The following is a 22,701-nucleotide window of genomic DNA, read 5'->3' on the forward strand; positions in this document are numbered from 1 at the left end:
CCTCAGTCACTGAGCCCCTCACTGGTCTGCCACCACGGTCACAGTCCTGTCGAGTTGTCACCTCTGCTTCTCATTCTCAACAATATGATTCTGTATGCAATGGTGCTTGTAGATTGGAAATGCTGGTAATTTGGTTGAAATGTGGCTGTTTCCTCAAAAATCATCTCTACGCTTCAACTATGTTTCTGTATATCATACCACTTTGTGTTGATATATGCTACAAGATGGTTTACCTTGTTTCAAATATTATGGGCATTCAGATAAAGCCCTTACACTCATTGTTCCAAGTCTAGCAGCCTTTAACTTTATTTAGCTTTGCACTCTCCATTTCTTTCCCATCTTATTGCCTAGATATTAGTTTAAAGCCTCCCCAGGGACTGCCCTTGTGCTTTCAATGGATGGTGCATGAACTGCTGAGTTTGCCAAGCACTTTTGTGGACTACATTAAACCCTCCCCAACAGCACTGAAGCAGCAAACAATCCCCAAGGACACTTAACCCAGTACTGCCCAGGTGTGTACTGGTCCCACCTCTTCCAGAACCAGTTCCAATGCCCAAGGAATCTGAAACCTCTGTCCTTCACCACTGTTCGAGCAAAGTATTCACCCAAATTATCCTGCTATTCCTGCTGACTAGTATGTGACACAGGTAGCAATCCTGAGATTAACATAAGAGCACAAGAAACAGGAGCAGGTGTTAGTCATCCAGCCCATCACGTCTGCTCTGCCATTGTCTTAAATATATTTACTGAGTGCCTCCATTGCTTCAAAGGGGAAGCAAATTCCAGATTCACCACCCTCTGGGAAAAGCAGTTCCTCCTTATCTCCGTCCTAAATCTACTACCCTGAATCTTGAGGCTATGCCTTCTAGTTCTGGTTTCCCCTACCAATGTAAACAACGTACCTACCTCTAACTTATGTACACCTTTCATAATTTTGTTTGTTTCAGATCCCTTTCATTCTTCTGAATTCCACACTCTTCCCCCCACCCCCCACCCCCATTCTTTAAATCTATTTACTCCTCCAATATGTTATCATTTTACTCTGGGGGGAAAAAAGATATTGACTGTTTATCCAGTCAGCGCCTCCTATTATTTTATTAATTCCCATCAGGTCTCTCCACAGCCTCTGACTATGTAATTCATCACTGATAAAACAATAGATATTCAATTGCATTAAAACCTTTTTAATTGATGGCAGACTTTTAAGCTAAAAACATAATATTTAATGAAGAGGAACAAATTTAGTTAAACTCTCAGACCAAAACCATCACATGCATCTATGAAGGTTTGACTACTCAATCAAGCATCAGTTAAAACAAAATTAATTAACTGTGACCTTTATAGAAAGACCAGAATTATGAGTATGGTGGTAATGAAGTAGGCAAGACAAAGGAATTTCTATGCAACAATTGAAAGATTCTGTACTAAAAACAAGCATACCTTCCTGAAACATCCTTGCAATTAGGACAGGTGCATGCGACTCGACGGAGTCGTTTTCCTGCCTGGTACTGCTGATCATTACCATCCTCATCCAGGTTTACAGATACTTGTGCCAAGTCATTGGAACCAAGGACTGATGCATTTCCCACATTAGTCACTGTAGAAGGTTGTGATGCGAGTTGCCATGATTCAGAGTCATCTTCTTCTTCTTCTTTTATTTGAATATCTGGAATGAATAAGATCATGTTAAATCCTTGCCTAAGTATTTCAAGACCACAAAAGTTCTTAAGTAAAGCTTATCAACCATAAGGACATTGGAAAGTACAAATATGCAGTTGTCATTATTTTCAAAATGTGGTGAATCTCTGCCAAGCTGCCTGTCTTCCCTCCTCCCCCCACCCCACCCCCCTCCCCGCCCCACCTCTGGTGAGCCTTACTGTACTAACATTGGCTGTGCATTATTTCTACTGTTAAAGACACTCCCCTTGAGTATAACTGTAGATGCACCCATTGTCTTTCATTATTGTCCCATGAGTTTCAGGTAATAAAAGTCATGGTTATTGTTTGACCACATCGTCTTTGTCTACTTCATCAACTGGCACTTCAATTTTATTAGCAGAAATGGACGCAGCTGTCAAGCCAGAGCGGATGATAATCGACCAGTCTGCCCCGAGGGCCAGAGAAATTTTCAATCACTGGATTGCTTGGTTTCGATTACTACATCGCTCGAAACAACGTGGTCGATGAGGCGATACAGTGGGGCCATCTGAATTCCCTGCTGGGTGAGGTCCCTTTCGCCGTAACGCAAGGAGCTACCACTCTGATTATAGCCTGGGAACGTCTGACTGCTTACTATGGAGCGCCACGGAACGTGGTGCTTGCTCGACACCAGTTGCTGACTAGACCCCAGAAACCCGGGGAAAGTGATGCTGCCTATGCACTGGCCCTCGACTCCCTGGCAAATGAATGTGATGTCAGGGCAGTCAATGTGCAACAACACCTCAACGCCTTGAAGCTGGATGCTTTTGTCAACAGAATCGACTCCAGTTACATCTGTCAGAGGCTGCTGGAGATGGAGCCCTTAACCTACGACCGGGCAGTCACTCGAGCCAAAACACTGAGAAGTGCTATGCAGTCCAATGAAATGCTAGAAACCGAAAGGGGAACATCCTGGAGTGCTGGAATCCCAAAGGAAAGAAAATGGCGAGCCCCTGGCAAATGCTACTTCTGTGGTAACAGCTGGCACCCCAGACGGAAGTGCCCGGCTTGGTTTGCTACCTGCAGCTATTGTGGGAAACTCAGCCACTTCCCTAAAAGCGTGTAAGGTGAAAAGTACTCCCACTGATAAGAAGAAGAGAAGCACCAAGAAAATTCATCCTGGGGCTGCGGGAATAGAAGACAACTGTGAAAAGGAGGAATCTTCAGACGAGCTGACTGAACCGACTTCAAGTGACAGCGATGTGAGATCAGCACAAAGTTCCCCTGTGATAGCTCAATTGACTGTAAAGCTTGGGGGATGTTACGGACTGCAACGATCGACTATGAAGGGGGAGGTGAATGGTGAGACTCTCAATGGCCTAATAGACTCGGGGAGTACTGACAGCCACATCCACGAAAAGGTCGCCAAAGCCTTAAATTTGCGGCGATATCCAGCAAATCGAAAGATATCGATGGCTTGTAGTAACTTATGAAAACAGTACAGGACAAGTGTAAAGTTACTTTAAATTTGCAGGGACATTGCCTTGCTGATGTCTGGCTTTTTGTTATACCTGAGCTCTGCGCTCCTGTGTTACTGGGGTTGGATATTCAATCTCAGATGAAAAGTGTAGGGTTAAATTTCGATGGGCCGCTACCCACTTACCATCCCCTGCGCTAGTTACTGTGGTCTGTCCACTTTAAAGATCAAAGCTCCCTCCCTTTTCAATGATTTATCCCCCGATAAATCATTGAAAAGTGGATCGTGAGTTTATCAAAGCTGAGACCCAGCGATTGCTTAAAGAGGGAGAAAGAGGGAGTAATTGAACCCAGTAAGAGTCCGTGGCGAGCCCAGGTGGTAGTTGTGAAAATTCATACTAAGAAACAACCGGCTATTGACTACAGCCAGATAATCAACCGTTACACTAACCTGGATGCCTACCCCCTGCCATGCATCAATGAAACGATTAATCAGATAGCGCAATCAAAGTGTACTCCACTATCGACCTCAAAGCAGCTTACCACAAAATCCCCATTTAAAAAAAAGGAACGACCCAATACGGCCTTTGAGGCTGATAGGAGGTTATACCAGTTTAAAAGGGTACCTTTTGGAGTCACTAATGGAGTGTCAGTGTTTCAGAGAGAGATGGATAAGATTGTTCGAACGTATGAGTTACAGGGTACATTTCCCCATCTGGATAACATCACTATCTGTGGGAAAACACAGACTGAACACAACAGCAACCTAAAGAAATTTTTAGCAACAGCTAAAGAACTCAACCTTACATTTAACGAGGGCAAATGTGTTTTCAACGCGACAGAGCTACCCATTCTGGACTACATTGTCTGCAAGGGCGAAATCTGCCCCAATCGGAAAGAATGGCTCCCCTTAAGAAGTTACCACCCCCAACTCAGCAAAAGCCCTTAAAGGTGTATGGGATTTTTTTTTCCTACTACTGCAAATGGGTATGTGACTGCTACGAAAGCGCGCCCTCTGTTTGACACTAAATCTTTTCCTCTCTCTTCAATGGCCTTGAGGGCTTTCGAGAGAGTTAAAGCTGACATTGCCAAAGCTGCACTCTCATCCATTGACGAGGATGTCCCATTCCAAGTGGAAATTGATACCTCAGATTGTGCTTTGGCAGGAACCCTTAATCAAAAGGGAAGACCGGTGGCATTCTTCTCCCGCACGTTACGTGGACCTGAACTAAAACATCCTGCCATAGAAAAAGAAGCCCAGGCTATCATTGAAGCTGTTCGCTACTGTAGACACTTTCTAGCCGGCAGAAAATTTACCTTGGTCACTGATCAAAAATCTGTAGCCGACATGTTCAGTACTAAACACAAAAGTAAAATCAAAAACATTAAGATGGCACGCTGGCAATTAGAACTCTCAACTTACAATTATGAGATCCAGTACAGACCTGGCAAGTTATATGATCCCTCTGACACATTGTCACGATCTGCTGCTGGTGCTCAGCTGGAGGGGCTAAAAGAGATCCATAGTAGACTGTGCCACCCAGGGGTCACGAGATTCTTCCACTACATAAGAGCTAACAACCTTCCTTACACCCTGGAAGAAGTCAGAAAACTGACTAAAAGCTGCCCTGTTTGCGCAGAATGCAAACCGCACTACGTTGATTAGCTTGGATTTTAAAGGGCCGCTACCTTCCAACAACAAAAATGTATATTTCCTTACTGTAATTAACGAATATCCAAGGTTTCCCTTCGCGATACCCTGCCGTGATGTCTTGTCAGCATCTGTCATTAAGGCACTTGACAGAATTTTCAGTGTTTTTGGTTTTCCCAATTACATTCATACAGACAGAGGCTCAGCATTCATGAACGCTGCTACAAAAAGGGATTGCCACCAGCTGTACCATGAGCTACAACCCAAAGGCCAATGGGCAGGTCGAAAGGGCTAACAGTCTGGAAGACTGTTAACCTTGCGTTAAAAGACATATGGTTAACCCTGTTACTTGGTGGCAGGAGGTGCTGCCTGAGGCGCTAAATTCTATTCGGTCTTTATTGTGTACTGCAACAAATCAAACTCCTCATGAACGTATGTTTGCATTTCCTATGAAATCAGGAACTGTGATGGACTGGCCAGCCTGTTTATCTGAGCCTAGGACCATGCTGCTGAACAGCCACGCTCGAAAGTGTAAAATGGACCCTCTAGTCCAACCAGTTCAGTTACTGCATACTAATCCCAACTATGCTCATGTTAAATTCTCAGAATGGAGCACTGACACTGTACCCCTAAGAGATTTGGCCCCACCTGGTTCGCCCCTTCCTCACACCCTGACTCAGAGTGAGCCTGAGAGATTGGACACCCCCCACTCAGCCTGTGACCCCCAGTAAGCATTCAGATGGCCATGCTGAGGGTCCACTGCCTCATGCTGGCGATTCATGAGCGGGTCCAGAAGTCCAACCATCCCAAACAACAGACCCAGGACCTGTATCAGTTCCCAAGGTTGCAAAGCGTACAAGGCCTCCACCTGTTCCTCTGAGAAAACCAACTAGAATTTGTAAACAACCTGAGAGGCTGCAGTATTTATAAAACATTTTATTATATTTGGATTGCTTTGCTAGTTACTGGCATATTTTGGCTGTCAGAGAATTCTCAATGCCAAATATGGTATCCATGTATTTCTTGCTTAAGTTTTACCTAGCAGCTACCCTTTTGACTTTAACCTTTCTTCTGCCAGGGGGAGACTGTGGTGAATCTCTGCTAAGCTGTCTGTCTTCCCTTCGGCTAGCCTTGCTGTACTAATAGTTTCTGCTAATAAAAGCCGTGATTATTGTTTGACCACATCGTCTACTTCATCAACTGGCACTTCATAAAACTTGCTAGTTGATATTAAGATTTGATCCAATATTTCAATGTTATTCATTTGGAAAAAAGTGCCACAAGACAAAATTTAATTGCAAGTATTTGGACACAAAAGAAAGCTACATTTCTGGTGCAATTGTGCAACCAGAATTCGTGTTAATGCCCAGGATTGTGAACTTGTTTTCAGCAATAGGACTGAAAATAAAAAGTTTACTTGGAAATTTGGTCATATGAGCCATATCCAAAGAGTTTTAATCAAGATCAAGCAAGTCAAATACACTCACAATTAGTGCTTAGTAACCAATCACATTCAAATTTCAAATTCATGCTTGAAATGGGAAATAAAGCTGAAATGTTGGAAATACTCATGTCAAGGATCATCAATGGAATGAAAAGTTTATAGACACATTGATGATTGCCGTTGTAATATGAAATATTAGAAGTAAAATTAGTTAAAGTACGATGAAAAATTTTTTTAAAAAAGGATGGCAGTCTGAAGAGATGAAGAATTGATGATAGGTTAAAGGGATGGTAAAAGCATGAGTGAATAATGAAAGGTGGGTATTGGGAGGACATAAACAAAATAATGGTATAGCGTGTTTAAAGAGATAATGCACAGTGGGTAACCCGGTTTGTAAAAAAGCATTTAGCGCACGCATTATATGCATAAAAATACAGTACTGCAAATGTGATAATATCAAGGGGTGAATTGTTTAAAATAATGCTAGATCCAGAAGATTGTGATGTGTCTACTGATAATTATCACTTCAGAGACAGAAAGGGTGAGCAAATTTAAATTCCTGCAAGACACTATCTCAGAAGACCTTTCCTGGACTCAACACACGAATGTCATCATGAAGAAATCACGTTAGTGCCTCTACATGGTCAGGAGTTTCCGTTTGGCATGACATCAAAAACCTTGGCAGACTTCGAAGATATGTAGGGGAAAGTGTGCTGACTGCATGCATTATGGCCTGGTATGGCAGCGCCATCAATACGTCAGAGCAGAAAGCCCTGCAAAAGGTTGTGGACACGGACATCACAGGCTAAACTCTCCCCAGCATTGAGAAAATCTACACAGAATGCTGCTGTCAGAAGCAGCGGCAATCATCAAGGATCCACACTACGCAGGGCTCTTTCTGTTCTCACTGCAGCCATCAGGGAAGAGGAATGGGTGCCACAAGACTCTGACCACCAGGTTCAGAAACATTTGTTACCCCTCCATCTCAGACCTCTAAACAACATTGCACATTATTTATTACTGATTTTTTTTATACTGCATTGCAGAGTTTGTTTACATTTCTCTCTTTTGTTTCTGCATCTTTTCTTAAGTACAGTTTCTTGTACTACCAATAAGTAGAAATTCTGCTTGGCCCACAGGAAAAAAAAATCTCAAGGTTGTATGTGATATCGTGTACATACTTTGACAATAAATCTGAACTTTGAAGATTGTCTCTAAAGTATTAGGCTTTTTACCAATTCAAATAAGATTTCAGTGACTGGTTAAACTGGATTTGCATTTGCAGACCAAACATTTGCCCAGCAAGGCACATGCATTTGGTTTGTCTAATGCACAGGGTACGACAGTGAGAGTTATGTAACCACTAAATTGGAAGGAACAAGTCCCTGCTTCTGTCAATACCAGGATTGGGCTCCAACACAGTCTGGAAGAAAGGAGAAAGGAAGAGTAGAGTTGAGGTATTTCCGGCGACTTTGTGTGATGAGCACAGGGGTGTTGATAGAAATTGTTGAACTGGATCATCCTGGAGGAGATTTTTCAACAAAATGCTGAAAGATACAGGGAAGGGAATAACGCTAGTTATACAACAATACAAATCACAGAAATTGTCATTTGTTTTTGGTAGAAGTGATATAGAAAACGATAGTGGTCAGCTAATATTAACCAAGTTGTGAAGGAACTCACGGTTCAGAGAAAAGGAAGACAAATAAGAACATAAGAAATAGGAGAAATAGAAATAGGAGCCCATCGAGCTTGCTCTGCCATTTAACAAGATCATGGTTGATCTGATCATTTTTAAAACATTTTATTTAATCGTCTGCATCATTACAGGGAAATAAATATGAATAAAACATTAATCAAATATCCATCGCCAATGATACAAAAAAACTTTTATATTTTTCTCCCCATCCCCCAACCAAAAGTAAAAGGAAAGAAAATACATACCATTTAATATACAATAATATTAGCAAATACAATCACTGTTATTAATAATTGCTAATTAAGAGGACTAGATAAGACAAAAAAGGTGGATGGAAAATTATCCATAAAATCATATATGGTTTCCAAATACTATAAAAATTTTCAACTCGATTCCTTAAACTATACGTAATTTTTCCAAAGGTATACAATTTCGCATCTCATTATTCCATCTACTTAATAACTCTTCTCTATCATCTTTCCATGATATCGCTATACATTTCTTTGCAGTTGCAATTGCAATACTTAAAAGTTTTTCTTGGTATTTGTCCAATTTCAATTTTATATCCTTTTCATAAGTATCTCCAAGTAAAAATATTCTTGGATCCTTTGGTATCTTTACCTTCATAATTTGCCCTAATAATAAACTCAGTTCATTCCAAAATCTTTCAACTTATGCTCAAGACTGCACTGAATGAAGAAGTCCCTATTTCTTTCGTACATCGAAAACACTTATTTGGATAATTAGGATTAAGTCCATTTAACTTAGGTGGAGCATAATACAATTGATGAAGAAAATTATATTGAACCATTTGATATCTAACATTTACTGTATTCATAACATAATTTTGACCAAATCTCCTCCTGAATTTATATATATATATATAAATCTTTCTCCTATCAGATTTTTGATCTATATAAATCTTTTTTCTTTACAGTTTCTTGTAATCTTATATACATATTAGTAATAAATTTTTTAACAATAAATGTATCTGTTATTATATTTTCAAATTGATTTTGTTTAGGGAGTCTCATCTGCTCCCAGTCTCTTTTACAAAAACATTTTTAAATGATAATATGCAAAAATTGTATTATTATGTATATTGTATTTATCTTTTAATTGATCAAAGATTAAGAAAAAAGATCATAAGAAATAATCTTTTATTCTCTGTATACCTTTAATATACCAATTAATGAATAAATAATTCTTCAAAGCAAAAGGAAGAAGTTGATTTTGTTTTAACAACATTTTTGGTAATTGATAATTTTTAATTCCTCTCTCACTATGAATTCTACTCCATATGTTTAAAATATGTTTCAATACAGAAAATCTTTTAGTTCCTTTAAATGACCCACTATTTCATTTTAACAAAATTAACTCCAGAATAATTTTACCAGTTTTATTCATTTCTATTTGAATCCAAGCTGGTTTTTCACCTGTTGATAACAGGAGAAAAACCTCTATTAAGCTGCTTTAAAATAATTCTTAAAATTTGGTAGTCTTGGTTCACTCTGATCAAATTTCCACATTATTTTTTCTAAACCAATTCTTGACAGCTTACCTTTCCAAAGAAATGCACGTATTTTTAATTCAAGTTTCGAAAGAAAAATTCTGATACTTGAATAGGCAATGAATGAAACAAATATTGTATTCTTGGAAAAATATTCATTTGAATACAATTCACTTGTTCTATTAACATTATTGGTAAATCCTTCCATCTTTTCAAATCCTCTTCCAATTTTTTTTTAACAACGGCAAATAATTTAGTTGAAACAAATTATTTACATTTCTACTACTTTTAATTCCTAAGTATTTAATTGCTTCATTTTGCCATTTAAAATTTGTCAATCCTTTACATTGAGAGTAATCCATATCCACCATAGGCATTACTTCACTTTATCATCTTAAAACCTGATACTTAACCCATACTCTTTTAATCTCTCATTCAACTTTTTTTTAAAAGACATTTCTGGTCTCATTAAATATACTATAACATCATCAGCAAATAAACTAATTTTATGTTTTTATTACCCATTTCAAATCTTTTATTTTATTATCAGTTCTAATAATTTCTGCCAATGCTAATGCAAACAAAAGGGGTGATAATGGACAACCTTGTCGAGAAGATCTTTCAAGCAAAAAGGGCTCTGAGATTTGTTTATTCATAACCACTTTTGTTTTTGGTTGATCATACAATGCCTTTATCCAGTTTATAAAAGTATTTGGAATCCCAAAAGCATTAAATGTCTCAAATTTAAAAACCCCATTCCAATCAATCAAATGCTTTCTCTGCATCTAATGCTACCAGGGGAATCTTCCTATTTTGTGCTATATTTACCAGACTTAAAAATTTAACTATGTTATCTGATGCTTTTCTATTTTTAAGAAAAGCAGTTTGATCTAAATTTATTAATTCTGGCAAAAATTCAACTAGCCTATTAGCTAACAATTTTGTTACGATATTATAGTCGGTATTCAATTGTATGTCTATAAGAAGGCTGTAAACAATCTTTCCCTTTTTTTGGAATTACAGTTATTAATGCTGTTTGAAAAGATTCAGGTAGATCATAAACCTATTTCATTTGTCCTAATACCGCCATCAATACAGGTATTAATAGCCCCTTAACCTCTATTAAATTCTGGTGGGAAACCATCTTCACGTGGCGCCTGTGGAGACATTAGTCTCATAAACTTCTTTTACTGAAAAATTCTCGGACAGTCTTATCTTTTTGTCCTCCTTTAACACCAGTAATTTAATATGTCTCAAATAATCTCATTTTATTATCATCTCTCTTAGACTCTGAATGATAAAGTTTAGCATAAAAGACTTTCAAATTATCATTTATTTCCTGCATTTTATGTTATCTGTCATAATAATTTCTTTGTAGCAATTATTGTTCAAGAAATCTGTTCTGTTTTTAATTGCCATGCTAAAACTTTATGGGCTCTTTCACCAAACATGCAATATGTCGTGTTCACATTATATCTCTCTCCACTCTAAGTCTACACAGCATTAAGTCTTCAACTCTAACAATTTTCTCTTCTCCTCACCTTTATGTACTTGAATTTCTTTCTCCAATTTCATTATTTCTTTATCTAATTGAGTTACTTCTTTCATATATTCTTTCTTTATTTTTGAAGTATAACATTATTTGACCTCTCAAATATGCCTTCATTGAATCCTATAATACAAACTTATTCACAACTGAATCCTTACTAATATCTAGAAAATTTTTTATCTGTTGCCCCAAAAATCATAAAAATCCCTTTTCTTCAACAAACTATTATTTAACCTCCATCTATAACCTACCTTTTGTTTTTCTTCCAATTAAATAAACAAAATTAAAGGTGAATGATCTGATAAAACCTGCACTTGATATTCCACTCGTTGTACTCTATATTGAAGTTGTGCAGAAAATAAAAACATATCAATCCACGAATATGTTTTAAATCAAAAAGAATAATCTCTTTCATTTGGGTGGATTTTTCTCCAAATATCCACTAAATCCATATCTTTCTTCAAATCTGTTACCATTTTTGCTACCTTATTTTTCATCTAATTTAGAGTCTAAAGCAAAATTAAAATCCCCTCCCAATATAACTTTTGATAAATTCAATAATATATCTTGCACAAATTTGCCATCATCTATATTTGGTGCATATACATTCATTAAGGTCCATTGTTCCAAATAAATCTGATAATTCACCATTACGCAACTCCCCGCTACATCTATATTAATATCCAATATTTTAACTAATACATTTTTATTAATTTATATTGCTGTACCTCTAGCCTTAGAATTAAAAGAGGATGCTATTACTGTTCCTACCCAATCTCTTTTTAATTTTTGATGTCCTTTTTCTGTCAAATGGGTTTCCTGTAAAAAAGCTATGTCTGTTTTAATTTTTTTCATATAAACTAATAGTTTTTTCTGTTTTATTTGATTCTGTATCCCATTAATATTAATACTAATAAAATTCAATTTATCAGCTATCTAAACTCTCAAAATCCAATAACCATCTAACTTTCCATCTCCATTCCTCCTACATCCAAAATACTAAATATTTCTTAACACAATTGTTAAATTTAGGTGTATTAAAGGGAAAAAAGGAAACAGCAAAGAACAGAAACCGTACCCCCCACCAAAGGCGTACATTGTGGCGTCTTTGTACCCTTGATCTATAGGAGTTGTAATCGAAAACCACACCCACCCACTAGATTCCGCGGAGGCCAGGCTCATACTCTCACCTAACTCCCCCAAAGTTATACCATCTCTTATGCCTCAAATCTACTCAAACTTACAATGATCAATTCATTTTTTTTTAAAAACACAGATCTATCAGGTAAAAACTGTCCCTTCTAATATTCTCTCTCCTCCTAAAACTTCTATCATTTCATTATACATCCCCAACTGCAAACTTTCCATTTCCTCTCTCTTCAAATATCTCCCAGTTCTCATTCATTTTCTCAAGTAACGAATCTGCAAACACTTCCGTTTCTTTGAGTTCCATAAAAAAATCTATTTTTACCCTCAGGAACAAACACTGCTGGGTACCTTAAAACAAAAGTGTAACCTTCAATCCATAGCATATTTTTAATAGCATTAAATTCTTTTTTTTCAATAAATCAAAACTTATATTAGGGTAAAAGAAAATCTTATTATCATTATAAATCAACAGCGATTGTCTCTCCTTCGCTTGCTTCGCAAGATCTTCTCCTTCATTTCATAACAAAGCAACTTGACCAGAATCGAACATGGCTTCTGATCTGGCTCTGGCTTAGGTCATAATGCTCGATGAGCTCTTTTAATCTCAGTATCTCCTTGAAATTCAGTTACCCCCAAAGTTTGTGGAAACCAAAGTTGTAAAAAAATCTCTTCATATCTTGCTCTTCATTGCCTTCCTCAAGTCTAACAATTTTTATATTATTTCTTCTATTAAAATTTTCTAACATCAATTTTTTGAGTTAATTGTTCTTTAGTTGCAGCCGCCTCAGCTTGAACCTTCTTTATTTGCTCTTTAACATGCTGAATTTCAAATTCATTACCTTTAATTTTTGCATTCCATCACTTCAAATTTTTGTTCCATTTGAGACAGCATTCTTTCTTCCTCATAGATCCCTTATTTTCAATTGTACCCTCTACATTTTTAAAACTTCCATTGTTAACTGTAACAAAGTTTGCTGGAAAGAATCCATATATTTCTTCATTTCAGTTGTAGATATACAAGACTCCTTTATTTTCTTCTGTTTTTTTGGCCAAAACTCTGTGTTCAACATACATTTCTTCTTCTTCTTCCTGCTCCTCTTCTTGATCACTGGAGTTGGAGGCTTCTTGAGCTTTTTTTAAAAAAAATTGCCTCGGTTTTTTTGTGGTCTGCGCATGCGCGACTCCTCATGCACCCGCAGTGTCACTTCTTCACCCGTGGCAGTCGGCCATTCGTGGGGGAGAATTTGTACACCAATATTCAAGATCTCCCCAGCTCCAGGTCTGTCACCATGGGTACTTGCCTTCCGGAGAGCTCTCGGATCCTTCTTTAAGGTAGACCTCTTCTTTATCAGCTTCTTTATCTTAATCAAGTTCTTGATAAGTAACAATTTATCTTTCTTAGGTGGCATTGTATATTGTTTTGAAGGCCTTCTGATAGCTTCCTCTTCTATTATTTTGCAGTCAGTTCAGACTTAACTCTTTTAAAAGAGTTAATTTAATTTCAGAGCGAGTAGAGAAATCAAGTCTAGCCTCATGTTATCATGTGGCACCCCCCCTCCCCGCTGATCTAATAATTGTCTCAATTCCACCTACCTTCCTTTTCCCCATATCCATTAATTCCTTTTTATTTAATGTAAAAATCTATCTAACTGAATTTTAAATGTTTAATGAAGTAGCCTCAACTGCTTCCCTGGGCAGAAAATTCCACAGATTCACTACTCTCTGTGAAAAACAGTTCTTCCTTATCTTCGTCTTAAATCTACTCCGTGAACCGGCAGAAAATTCCACAGATTCACTACTCTCTGTGAAAAACAGTTCTTCCTTATCTTCGTCTTAAATCTACTCCGTGAACCGGCAGAAAATTCCACAGATTCACTACTCTCTGGGAAAAACAGTTTTTCCTCATCTTCGTCTTAAATCTACTCCGTGAACCTTGAGGCCGAGTTCTCTAGTTCTAGTCTCACCTACCAGTGAAAACAATTTTCCTACATCTATCTTATCGATCCCTTTCATAATTTTATACATTTCTACAAGATCACCTCTCATTCTGAATTTGAGTGATTATAATACTAGATGATTTTGTCTCTCCTCGTAGGTCAACCCCCTCATCTCCAGGATCAACCTGGTGAACCTCCTCTGGACTGCCTCCAAGGCCAGTATATCCTTCCTCAAACATGGAGACCAGAACTGCACACAGTATTCCAGATGCGGTCTCACCAGTGCCTGTACAGTTGCAGCATCCCCTCCCTGCTCTTGAATTAAATTCCTTTAACAATGAAGGCCAACATTCCATTTGCCTTTTTTTGAAATTTTATTTATGAAATCATGTTGCGTATGTTAAACATACAATTAATGAATAAAACTTAGAAACGGCACAAAATATATATGATTTTTTTTTTAAAAACTAATCCCCCTCCACCACCATCCCTACCCCACCCACCCCCCTCTATTCTACGCCTAAAAATTTTTTAAAAAATCACATAACATCAAAATTCATCAATTAATTACCATGGTTTGGAGCAACACCACTAATGTGCGAAAAGGGGATTTAATAATTCAACCCCATATAATCCAAATATGGGCTCCTCCAAGTTTTACAATAAAAGAAATAATTATCGCAAAAATTATGTTATCTTTTCCAATGGAATACAAGACCTCAATTCCATATGCCATCTCTGAATAGTCAAATCAATCTCATTTTTCCAAGTAATTGCCAAACATTTTCTAGCCACAGCAAAAGTCAATCTCAAAAAAGCGATTTGAAATCTATTTAATTTCAGTTCTAAACTAATCCTCTTAATATTGCCTAACAAAAACACCACAGGATCTTATAAAAATTTCACTTTCAAAATAACTTCTAGAAATTCCTTAAGTTTATTCCAAAAAGGTTTCAGTCTCAAATGACCAAGTAGAATGTAGAAAATAATCCTCCTCCTTATGACATCTAAAATATAAATCCGAATAAAAAATTATATTTCCTTAATTTTTACGTAGTTAAATATAATTGATGAATAAAATTATAATGAACCAATCGATACCTTACATTTACAATTTTTGTAATATTATCCTTACATAAATTCATTCAATCATCCTGAGAAATACATATACCTAAATCTTTCTCCCATTTCATTCTAGATATATGAATATCCGGCTTAAGCATTTTATTCTGTTATAAAACATATATCTCAGATACAAATCCCTTCTTACCACCCTAAGTAAAATTTCACACTTAGATTGTCTAAGTAACCATAGAGTATATCCAACATTATTCAACAATAAGGCTTTAATTTGATAGTATGAAAGAGTATTTGAAGATGTATATTTCTCTTTCATTCTTTGAAAAGAAATAAAATAACCTGCTTCATAACAAATTTTGCACCAATTTAATACCCTTTTGATCCCATAAGTTCAAAAGTTGATTATTAAGTGTAAAGGAGAAAAGCTTATTTTAATACAATGGAGTTTTACCTGAAATCTTGCCTTCAGTACCTGTGACTTCATTTTTTTTAAATACCATAAATCCATAAAGTGTTTCAAAACAGGAAAATTATAATTACTCAATAATTAGGATTCCATCTATAAAAAAACTGATCCATCTCCTTCTCACCAATCTGAGATAGTTCAATATTAGCCCATATCAAAGGTTTATCTACTTCAAACATCTTATTAATAAATTTTAATTGTGCTGATTTATAATAATTTTGAAAATCAGGAAATTGCAGACTCCTAATTCATATTTCCAAGTTAATTTCTGTAATGATACCCTTACCATTTTATCTTTCCATAGAAATTTCCTCACCAAAGCATTTAAATACTTTAAAAATGTTTTGAGGAAACTTACAAGGAATAGAATGAAATATTGAATTTGAGGAAAAATATTCATTTGATACAATTAACTCATTCTATTAATGTAATCAGTAAATCTTTCCATCGATTCAAATCATATTTAATTTTAGACAATAAAGTCAAATAATAAACAATCTACCTTAATACCTAAATACTTGATCTGATTTGACCATTTAAATTTCACAATATGCCTACACAAAGAATAATCTATTTCAGCCAAAGGCATAATTTTATTCCCTAATACCTCACCATACTGTTCCAATCTATTATATAAGTTCCTCAAAGAATTCTGAAATTCTGTTAAATATATCAAAACATCATCTGCAAACAAATTAATTTTAAATTCATCAGACTTCACCTTAATACCTTTAATATTACTAACTTGTCTAATCACCTGAGCCAAAAGTTCAATAACTAATGCAAATAGAGCTGGTGACAAACGGCAGCCTTGCCTAGTCAATCTGGTGAACATGAAAGGTGAAGATAACTGTCCATTTGTCACGACTCTAGCAGTAGGACTTCTATATAAAGCCTTAAACCAACCAATAAAAAAGGGGCCAAATTTAAATTTCTTCAAAAATTTAAATTAAAAAAAACTCCACTCTACTCTATCAAAGGCCTTTTCTACATCCAATGAAATAACCACTGGTAGTTTTGATTCCTCCTGAGAAAGATTAATTAAAGAAATCAACCACAATATTATCTGCCGAATAACCATTTTTTAATAAAACCCGCCTGATCCAAATGAATTAAATCTGCTAAATATTTAGCTAACTTGTTAGGCAGAATCATCACCACAATTTTGTAATCAACATTTAATTTAAAAAAAATAGGTCTACAAGATCCTGCTTTCAATGACTCCCTACCTTTTTTAAGAATAACTAATAATTGCTTTAGAAAAAGTATCTGGAAAAGAATGAACCTCTGCTGCCTGCTTCAATACATCTATCAATAAAGGGATTAATCAATCCTGAAATTCTTTATAAAATTCAGAAGTAAAACCACCATCCCCTGGAGACTTCCCACTAAGCATAGATCGAAGTACATCTATTACTTCTTTAGCAGTAAAAGAAGCACCCAAATCCCCAATATACATCACTTTAAAAAATAACCAATTTTAGCCTCATCCTCCAATACTTCAGAAGTATACAATTTTTCATAAAATTTTCAAAATATATCTTTAATTTCCTGAGGTTTATATGTAATCATTGAATCAAATCTAATAGCATTTATTGTTCTAGAAGCTAGTTCCATTTTTAACTGCCAAGTTAATACTTTGAAAGTAGGTGGGTGGCAAGGTTGGCATAGCAGTTAGCGCAATGCCTCTACAGCGCCAGCAATTGGGACCAGGGCTTGAATCCCACACTGTGTAAGGAGTTTGTACCTTTTCCCCGTCTGTGTGGTTTTCCCACGGGGGTTTGAGTTTCCTCCCACCTTTCGATACATTCTGAGAGTATTGGCTAAAATGGCCTGTTACAGTGCTGTACGTCTACATTTAAATTTAGGTACAGTGGTAAAGAAGGCATAATACATAATGCTAGCCCTCACTGGTCAGGACACTGAGTTTAAGAATTAACAAATCATGCTTCAGCTATACTAAACTTTGGATCGACTGCACATGGCATTTCTAGATTGATGTTAAGCCTTTGGAAAGAACATCTACTTTTTTGTTATCACACCCTGTCAAATGGCACTCATTCTCATATCTAGACATTTTCTTTGCACATTATGATTAAGGTCACTGTAAAGGTTTAAACCTTGTTTTTTAATTCTTAGTTAATTTTGTGCCCGTCTCTAAGAGAACTATTGTTTGTTGTGTTACCATAGTGACTATGATGTAATATGTTGTAATATCCGCCCAGGCTAATTCTATAGGGCATGAAGGAAGACTGAGCAAAAGAAATTTTTCTTTGAAATTTTTTATCTCTTTAAATACCGTTGTGTATTTCTTTAAAAGCTTTTTAATATATCTTTTGTATCTTTATCATACAGTAAATACTTTGTTATTCATCGTTATGAAAGTCTTAATGCGAAGCTATGCAAAGTTTATCCGTTTTATCAATGAATTAAGACTACATAAGGTAACAGCCACAGAGTTTGATTTGTTGGATTAAAGAGATCAAAATTTGGGATATTGTACCTCATGCTTTAGAAGATAATACTTTGAAATTAAGATATATTAGGAGAAGGAAAATGTCATCTAAAGCCATCATTAGGGCTTCAAGTCCTAAAACACCCATCCCTTATTCTTCACAGTTCTAGATTCCTTAGCCAGAGAAATATCTTCCCTGCATTCAGGTGATTGTCATGATAATGAATATGTATGAGATGTACCGGAAGTCACGTGGTATGAGAGAGCGATAAGAGCACAAGGAGGAGAACAAAGGAAAACGGGAAAATAAAAAAGACACTGAGAAGTTTACCTGATAAAACTTGTGTTTAATGATTTATTAACTTCACATTTCGGGCCACAAATGTGACAGTGATGTGGCTCTTTCAGATTGCTTTAGTTGATTTCCTCTCATTCTTCTACATACAAAAGGAAGTCTACCTAGTCTACTCCATTTCCAATAGAACAAAGCCACCATCCAGAAAACAATCCAGCACATTTTCTTCTTCAGCAAGAAAAATAAAACTGCACCAAAACTTTCCAAGTGCAATTGCATTAAAGCCCTTTCCAAGTGCAGGAATATCTCCTCATTTCTCTGTCAAAATAACCTCACATCAAGGTTAACAGATTATTTGGCTTCTTAATTGCCTGTTACAGTTATATACTGGCTTTTAGTGGCTTGTGTGCAATTACACACATTTCAATATTAACCAAATCTCTTTCCTTAAAAAAAAACTTTGTATGCCAAAATAGAATACATTGCATTCTTCCAAAATTCCAAGATATTCTACTGTTGTTTGCATCACCAACTTAGTTGCCTAAATCTCCTTGAACCCTCCTTACTCCATCCTCTATGCACACAATTCCATTCAGTTGGATATGATTACCAGAGAATGCTTATGCATTAAAGCAACTGATCAAATTATTTCTTTGCACTTTGAAACGTGCTTCACCTAGATGTGGTTAAATTGTGATAATTAATGTATAATGACCATAAACATCTTCCTTTGTACACATTGACTTCAACCAGAGAGTCTCTCTGCATTCCTACGGACTGCCTCACTATCACTCTTGTCACATAGTGTTCTGGTATCATGGGCAGTGGAATTCTGTTTAGACCAAGACTATAATGAAGCCTGGGGTAAATGGTCCATTGAAACCAACTACCCACACATGTATGAGCAAGTTACTCATCGACAATGTTGATTACACATTCCATCATTCTGATGACAAGAGTCAATTGATATGATGGTAATTGAGCAGACCAAAGTTGTCAATTTTTGTGGAAAGCACCCAAATAAATATCCAGTTTTGTAATAACTCCATTCTGGAGTGGATATCTTCAGGAAAAGAACAAAAATACCATTTGGTCTTGCATCTTTGATATATTCAATGTTTCCTGTTCTTTATTTACCTTACATGAAGTGAAATGAATTGACTGAAGACCAGTTCCCGTTACAGTAGAGGCCTCAGGAGGAAGCAGAGATGGATCATCCCAGCACTTCTAGCTGAAGATGGGGTTGGAAATGCTTCACCTGTCTTTAGGCTCACCGGATCTGTGATCAGCAGGAATGGAGATGCTCTTGAAGGTTACTTCTGCTGTTAACAGTTTTAAATGTCCTTCATAGCTGGATGTAACATCACTGAATTGCTTTGATTCATGGGTTTTGAGAATTACTTAGCTCTATTGCATGTCATTTTTGCTGTTGAGACTGCATTAAATCTTGTGTTGCAGCTTCAACAGGTTGGAACCTTATGTGAAGTATGTCCTCGTGGACTTCTACACAGCTCTGAAATGAGACTGGTTTCCTCAATTGAATCCAATACTCAAGATCTGGAGGTTAGCAGTTTTGATTTGTTTTGCCTTTGACCATTTAGCACAATGGTAGTGCCACACAACACAATGATGTACCCGTCAAAAGTTGCAGATTTTTTCAAGGACTCTGCATTGGTTACTCCAACAATACTCATGAATAAGTAGATAAACAAAAATATTTAAGTAGATTTAATGCATGTGCAATTTCACCAGCTGCTGACGATTCGGTTCAACAGCTCAGTGCTTCAGGACCTGGACAGCCAGGGAAATCGTGCAATTACTGAACAGTTCCTGCTATTGGACAATATTCCCTACTCAAAGTGCATTGACCAAATTATCCCGAACCTATATGAACCTATTTTTATGTCCTGGCCTTACCAGGAACCCCAATAACAGAGCCCAGTCTTGTTTGGATTCTCCAGCATTACACGGAGAAATTTGCTTCTCCAATCTTTCTCCACTCAAGCCTAGTGCAAGATCAGATCCCATGTATTTCATTTGGGATTTGCAATCTGTACAATACATAGTAGAAGAAAACAGATTTAAGCCAGATGGCTCTTCAGGCTTATCCTACCTTATAAAATCATGACTGTCCTACAGCCTCAATTTCTCTTTGGGGCCAGTTCCACTTCAACCTTAATTCCCCAAATCTTTCAAAAATATTCTATTTCTTTAAATATTTTGTGATCAAACCTTCAAATCCTCCTGGAGAATTCCAAACCTTCACCACTCTCAGAGAAGAAAATCACTAGGTTGACTTTTAAAATGAACACCACTTATTTTGTGAGTATGTACCCTTTTCACATTGACAGTAACACCTCAACATCCATCTTGCCAGGCTTCCTTGTAATCTTATATTTAAATAACATCAAGCCTCATGCTACTAAAGTGTATTTTTTAGCCACTTATAATAACTTTTTCATTCCAGAAACCAGTCTCTTTTGCCCAACCTCCAATGCTTTTTTTAAAAGCATTTCATACATGTATTAATATCCAAATACAAAAATGATTTTCAATTTTATATAAACTCATAACACATAGTACATATTTTCCCACCTAAACTCTTCCCCCCCCCCCCACAAAATAATGAGCTCATAGGATAGAAAAAATAGAAGAATATCTGATTACAACTAACAAAAATTAAATTATTCTTGGCTTTAACCTCATTTTATTTTATATATAAGTTGAGGCTCAGGGAATCTTTCATAATGTAATACCTACCATACATAAATATGGGCACCAAATTTTTAAAAAGTTATCATATCTATTTCTCAATTATATGTAATTTTTGTAAGAGATATGCAGCTACTTATTTCAGAGTGCCATTTATCTATTCCCAAATTTGAATTTAATTTCCATGAGACTGCTATATTTTTCCTTGCAACTGCCAAAGCAATTTTCACAAATTGTGCTTGATATTTATTAAGCTTTAATTTTGGCCGAATTCCAGAAAGATTATTTATCAAAAAAAATTGGATCTTGAGGAAATTTAACTTCCATAACCCTAACCTTCAATAATTGTATAGCTTTTTTCAAAGGGACCGAAATGTGACACACCATGGACCATTAACATCCTGCACAACTGTAACAGAACTTCCATTTCTGCAAGACACAAGAGCAGAATTTGGGCATTTGTCCCATCAAGTCCGATTATTAGCCAGTTCAATCATGGATAATTAAACAGGAAAGTCTGCAGATGATGTGATTGCAGTGCAATACATTATGAAAGATAGTGGTAGTGCAGGTAGTCAATTTCACCACAATCCCAGCAAATTGATTCCTTCCAACACATTTGTATTTCAATTTGGTTTTGACACATTTATTCAGTTAAAATAACAAAGAGAACAGAAGCAGGAATAGGCCATTTGGTCTCCAAGTCTGCCCCACTATACAATTATAATTCTACATTTTGTCATAACGTAATGAAGTGCTCAAGCACGAAACATTGGTTACGTATTTTTATCTTTGCTACATAAAGCACATTGTTTGACTTGCTGAGTTTCTCCAGCATTGTGTTTTTACTTCAACCACAATGTTTTCCTTAAATTATAATCATGGTTCATTTGGCCTCTTCCATTGTGCCAATTCCCCAGAGCACTCAATTCACTTAAAATTTCAACAGTTTGTCTCTCTCCTCGTTAAATATCCACAATGATTAAGCTTCCACAACTGTCTAGGTAGAAAATTCCATAACAAAAATAATGACAAAACACTTTCATTTAAGATGACCATCCTTCATTTTGTAATTACGTACTCTTGCTCAAAGTTCTACTGGTAGAAATATCAATGTTACGGGTTATATTATTATGGTCATAGATAATGTCTTTAAAAGAGATAGATTGTAGGGGGTTCACTGTAGGTTACTTCACAAACAGTAAAACACATCACATTTAAAATGCAAGAGCTTTGCTGAAGCCAGACATTCAGGTTCCAGTTGGCTTTGCAACTGCTTTGGAAAGACCTTCAAAAGCAGGTGCAAATCGAAATGTTCAGGCTCAAGTGCTGATAAGATCTTTCACAGATTGGGTTTGGAGCCTTGGGAGAGGTTTTGGGTTTTACAAGCAGAGAGAGAGAGAGAGAGAGAGAGAGAGAGGGGAGAGAGAGAGAGAGAGAGAGAGAGAGAGAGAGAGAGAGAAGTCAGTTCTACAGTAGCAGTTAAGGCTGCAAAATGGCAAGCTGGCAGGCTTGTTGAAAACCCCATTTTGAAGATGGGTTGTGAGTTCTGAGTTCAGCCTATTCAAAACCCTTGTAGCCCTTACAAGAGGAAATGACTTGCTAGAGTATTTCTCCTGAAATAAGAGAAATAAAAGGAA

The 22,701-nt window shown here is 36.4% G+C and overlaps 1 protein-coding gene across 2 annotated transcripts in view; it reads right to left on the bottom strand.

Moving 5' to 3' along the window:
* LOC138762187 (transcription factor Sp3-like) overlaps nt 1–22,701 on the bottom strand; it is a 92,814-nt gene that overhangs the window by 20,485 nt on the left and 49,628 nt on the right. For both annotated transcript variants that reach the window (XM_069935750.1, XM_069935749.1), the window contains one exon: nt 1,441–1,666. In XM_069935750.1, coding sequence (XP_069791851.1) covers nt 1,441–1,666 — 226 coding nt within the window. The remainder of the gene's footprint in view (nt 1–1,440; nt 1,667–22,701) is intronic.

This window comes from Narcine bancroftii, chromosome 4 (genome assembly GCF_036971445.1).
Source record: "Narcine bancroftii isolate sNarBan1 chromosome 4, sNarBan1.hap1, whole genome shotgun sequence".
NCBI lineage: Eukaryota > Metazoa > Chordata > Chondrichthyes > Torpediniformes > Narcinidae > Narcine > Narcine bancroftii.